Source organism: Helianthus annuus, chromosome 14 (assembly GCF_002127325.2).
Source record: "Helianthus annuus cultivar XRQ/B chromosome 14, HanXRQr2.0-SUNRISE, whole genome shotgun sequence".
NCBI classification, from domain to species: Eukaryota; Viridiplantae; Streptophyta; class Magnoliopsida; order Asterales; family Asteraceae; genus Helianthus; species Helianthus annuus.
The window spans coordinates 109768358-109773597 of record NC_035446.2 but is presented as its reverse complement, the minus strand read 5'-3'; the positions used below and the strand labels follow the sequence as shown (position 1 = coordinate 109773597).

The following is a 5240-nucleotide window of genomic DNA, read 5'->3' as shown; positions in this document are numbered from 1 at the left end:
TCAAAACTAAAATAAAGCGGCTACGTTAGAGAGTACCACTATTAATAGGAAATCCGGTGTCCAGGGATCCAGGAACACCGGACCCGAAGAAGTTTCGTTGCACACTTATATACAAAAGACATGCCTGATTTTAATGACCTTAGGTGCATTGAACACAACATTAATTGAATGCATCATATGTGATATTACAAGCCATACTGGATTTTGACCCATTGATGCATGTGTATTATGTGGTAGGGGAATTGAAAAATGCTTAAAGTTGATTTTGTATTGAACTACATAAGACTCATATGGTATATAAGATGTTAGCTGTATAACAAGTAACAACATTCGATTGTAAGAACTAAGAACTTCACAGACTACACAAACCAACGCACCCAATCGAGCTTCTGAACTTGACAATAGCTTGATCGTCTTCGACTTAATAAATCAATAGATTACAGGCTTAGTTGAATTAGCATTCCAAACACCTCCTTCCCTAAGATACTGCATGTACCTTGAGAACTCCGGTTTAGCAGTCGCCTTCTTCCTCCGGCTCTTCCTCTCGAATAAGCTGAAGAAGGGATGAAGTTTGCTCACCTTCTTCACTTGCTTCTCTACCATATCTACTTTCACCGGATCTTTAGCAGGGTCTACCACAAGTTTCAAAGGCTTATCGCCGAAGAAATAGGCAGGCAACGTCGTGGATCTAAGCATCTTAGCTTCCGATGACAACGAATCGGGGACATCGGATTCGTTGATCAGTGGCTCGTATCCTCGGTGAACTTTCCTTACGCTCATTGCTCTAAACATGGCTCGTGAATTGTAGGAGTTGAGTTTGGATCTTTTTAAGTTATAGTTCATGGTTTTATAGTTGTGGAAATATTTTTCAAAGTGTGTAAAATGGTCCTGTTTGGTGGGCGATATGATGAGGTAATGTTCTAGGAAACTAGGCGCGATGTGAGATTATGTGGGGCAAATTATATTTATTAGTATTTTTCTTTGGTCTTCCCGTATTTAAAATAATATATGACCTTAGTGTTTATAATTAATTTGATATTATTATTCAACGTATACAAACCCCGTGTGAGGGGCAATAGTTTTATTTTCTGAATGGTGGGTTTGGGCCGACAACCTTTTTTTTTTAGAAATAGTTTTGTTTTGTGATTGGCTAAAAGTGTCGGTGCTATTTTTTTTATTAATAGATTTTTATAATCGTTGTCTATAACTTCTGCTAAATTACAACTTTATCCCAAGTTTAAAATTACGATTTTTCCCCCAGTTAAAAATAAAATTTTTATTTTGCCCTCAATTAAAATTACGATTTTGCCCCCATTCCAAAATAAAATTATGCTTTTGCCCCCGCTATAATCCTGTCAAATTATGATTTTATCCCCATATTGAAATTACGATTTCGTCCCCAGTTCAAAATAAAATTTTGGTTTTGCCTCCAGCTAAAAATTTACGATTTTGCCCTCATCTAAAAATTATGATTTTGCCCCCAGTTCAAAATAAAATTATGGTCTGCCCTCAGTTCAAAATATGATTTTGCCTCCATTTCAAAATTACGATTTCACCCCAGTTTAAAATTGCAATCTTGCCATCGTTTTTTTTTGGCAAAATTATGGTAGTATTTTATTTTACTTGGTTCACTCAATATAATTTTTATTCGTGCCGACAGCCTAGCACTCGCTAATTGGTCCTCACAAATTATTGTTTTGCCCCCGGCTCTAAATTACATGCTTGCCATTGTTTTAGTTATTTCTTAAGCATAACTATATATGATAATGTTTTCGTTTAATTGGTTGACTCAATGCATCTTTTTTTTGAGATCGTGTTACAAGTAGCATGTATAAGTAACCGAAATAAACGCGTACATGTTATTAAACTAGGAAATATTCGGTTTGGCGCCCTGCAACGCGGGCGGCGCATAACCCTAGTTAGTTTACATAAATGTGAATGTTCTTTAAGAAAAACCAATGTTTTAAAAACCGGTTTTTAAATCATATCGGGATGGGCTAAAAAATAGTTCAACTGGTAGAACCGGATTATACTGGATGGTTCAACCGGATGAACTAGTTAACTCTAAAATTTCATAGAGACACATACATGAATCATATTGACAAACTCACCAATTTTAATTTTTTTCACACGGACATAAATTGCAATATAACTATTATCATGTCTTCTTTCTCTTTAAAGTTTCAAAATACAATCTCTCACAGAACATTGCTTTACCCATATCGACATACATACATAGTTTCATACAAACATATGGAGGGAGAGAGATACATACATCAAGTTGCTTCAAGTCTGTCACTTTTTGACTAAATTGTGGATCTATTCACACCCAAATTATTTTATTGAAATAAGTAAAGCTGCTGATGGAACTGAGAAGCATGATGAAGATGGAGTGATAAACCGATGAAGATGGAGCTGAATCTTGTGGATAAAGTGATGAACCGTAAGTGATGATGGTTTTGAATGTTGATTGATGGTATATGTTATGTGATGGAACTCCGGAATACTAAAAACCCAGACTAAAATAACCATGGGCTGGTACCGGCATTACGGTTTAAACCAGTATACCGGATTTTACCGTCGGTACGAATCTTAGGCTGTTTCACTTATTTACCGGGGTGTTTCGTACCAGATTTGTATCCGGCACCGGTAATACCGGTATAACCGGCCGGTATTTACCGGTTTTTAAAATATTGAGAAGAACTATACATTGTATAAGGTAATCTTTGATATATAGAGGTTTGATTTAGTTAATAAGTTATTAATGAAACTATTCATGTTTGTCATATTTCCTCGATAATAAGTTTTGCTAGTGGCTTTCATAAAAGCATCATGCGACTTCCACATGCCACTAAACATGGAAGATAGTTTGCTTTTCAAACTTCAAATTGATGCTCTCAAATGAATAGAAATCCACATGCCTGAATGGCATACTCATCGGTTGTTAACAGTTTGAAGTAATAGATAAAAATATAAAACATTATTGAAGTTTAAGTAAGATATTTATTATTGTATTCTAGCTACTATACATTTTATTTTACTTGTTGTTTCTAATTGTATGTGTCAACTTGTAATATGAGAAAGATACCATTCATTTTTCTCCCAACACTTTCAAATTCTCAAATAATATCTTATTGACTTTGTCAGCCCTCATTAACTTAAGATCAAATTTGTTATATCTTAATGGCTTGGTTAGAAGAAAGCAGAAGATAGATGAAACGTAAAATATATTTAAAAAATTGGGAAATACAATGTATTTAAGTCAAATGGTATCTAAAATGTATAACTTTAGTAGATTACAGGCTTGATTGAATTAGCATCCCAAATGCCTCCTTCCTTGAGATACTGCATGTACCTTGAGAACTCAGGCTTAGCCGTCGCCTTCTTCTTGCCGCTCCTCCTCTCGAACATGCTGAAGAACGGATGAATCTTGCTCGCCTTCTTCACTTGTTTCTCAATGAACTTCACAGGTGGTTCGCCGAAGAAATTGGCAGGCAATGTCGTGGACCTCAGCATCTTAGCTTCTGATGATTGATCATCGATCGTTGGTTCGCTAATCAATTGCTCATATCCCCGGTGAACTTTCCTCGTGCTCATTGATCTAAACATGGCTACTTAATTGTAGAGAGACTGGTGGATTGTGGGGGGGGGGGGGGGGGGGGGGGGGTTTGGTTTTGTAGTGGTGAAAGGTGTGGAAGAATGAAGGTTTTATGGGCGTGGAAAATTATTATATCATTGGTTTACATGGTCTTTTATGGTAGGCGATACAATAAAAAATAAGAGACCTTTCACGTGAAGGGGGATTTGTTGTGATTTGTGAAGTTAAACTATGACTAATAATAAGGTACCACTTGTAAATAAAAAATAGGCGTGGAAAATTATTATATCATGTGTTGTTTTCGTTTATTATATCTAAAAATGTGTCATTTATAAATTTTTTATCGATTGTGTTGTTTTCGTCTATTACATCTAAAAATGTGTCATTTGTAAATTTTTTTATCGATTTAAATGGGCAACATTTATGCCAATGATCTCTAGATGAAGTGGTGGAGGGCTTGCATTTCTCTTGAGAGATGCAGGTTTGATTCTCACTTGGTGCAGAGTGAGGCACTGGTGGGCAATGATAGGACCTGGGTTGGATTCTTGAGCCAAACGGGTTTTACCGGTAATTTCACTGTCGTGCCTACGGGCAGGTGGGTTACCGGGTTTTCCCCGGAATTGGTGGTGGACTCGGGTTACTCTCGGAGTACTCCGTTTGTCCAGTGGGTGCCACGAGCGTGCTCGGGATTGAGTTTGTTGACCGTTCAAAAAAAAAGGGCAACATTTATGATGAAATATGTATATTTTTTAATGGTTTAATAAAAACATAACAAAACAATTCGAGCAAGGCGCTGGAATGGAAACATATAACAATTATTATATATATTATATATATTATTTATAAAGTACGATAAATAGTAATTTTATTTTTATAATAATATATAACTTTTATTATTTTTTATTTAATATATTATAATAGTTTATTATTATATTTACTTTTAATAATATATTTTTTATTTTTTTCTTTTTTCTTTTTTAAAACTATATTTTTCCTTTACCATTTTTTAATAATTCTTTTTCTTTTTTTAAGAACATATATTAATTTATCGATTAATTCGATACTTCTTTAACAATTTACACTTATAACTTTTTTGTAAAAACTTAAGTACGTAGTTTTGCTTGATTTTTTCCCTCAACATTTTGTTATAAGTTTTGTTAAAAATGAAGTTGTACTTAACATAAAGTATTTCTTTAGTATCATAAAACAGTACGATGATAAATTAAACCGTTCTAATGGTTTGGCTTTCTAAACAACATACTTTATTTTCAAATCACGTTTGTTTTACATTATCATTTGTTTGGTTTCGTCGCAACACACAAATTCTAAAAAAAACTAGTATACCATTACACAGGAACAATACTAATTTAATAGTAGTTGGACCATTTGACGTGACCGTGTCATCCCGATCAGTCAAAAACACAATTAAACTTAGGTAGCTAGGGTAAGTCGGGTATCGTATCCACGAAGAGCAGGTGGTCAGTATCGCACGACCCGTTCGATTAGTTAGACAATTTACAAACAATGTACAACGTGATTATGAAGCTTGCTAATTTTATTTGTTCAATTGATTTAAAAATAAATCGGAGTGAACCGACAACGAGTATTATCTAAAACACTTTTGATTAACTAAAATTGCAAC

At 34.5% G+C, this 5240-nt stretch overlaps 2 protein-coding genes across 2 annotated transcripts; both read right to left on the bottom strand.

Annotated features, from left to right (window-relative positions):
* Nucleotides 1-239: 239 nt before the first annotated feature.
* On the bottom strand, nucleotides 240-834 carry LOC110908939. Its single transcript, XM_022153942.2, has one exon. It carries the CDS (start codon nucleotides 790-792, stop codon nucleotides 430-432), a length of 363 nt encoding a protein of 120 aa, XP_022009634.1. The 5' UTR covers nucleotides 793-834; the 3' UTR covers nucleotides 240-429.
* A 2454-nt stretch (nucleotides 835-3288) lies between these two features.
* Nucleotides 3289-3597, bottom strand: LOC110907106. The gene has a single exon (XM_022152137.1). The coding sequence runs from the start codon at nucleotides 3595-3597 to the stop codon at nucleotides 3289-3291; it is 309 nt and encodes a 102-aa protein (XP_022007829.1).
* Nucleotides 3598-5240: the final 1643 nt, after the last annotated feature.

What these genes read in the sequence shown, in the direction of transcription:
- LOC110908939 (XM_022153942.2), bottom strand. Translation starts at nt 792, where the DNA reads ATGTTTAGAGCAATGAGCGTAAGGAAAGTTCACCGAGGATACGAGCCA.
- LOC110907106 (XM_022152137.1), bottom strand. Translation starts at nt 3,597, where the DNA reads ATGAGCACGAGGAAAGTTCACCGGGGATATGAGCAATTGATTAGCGAA.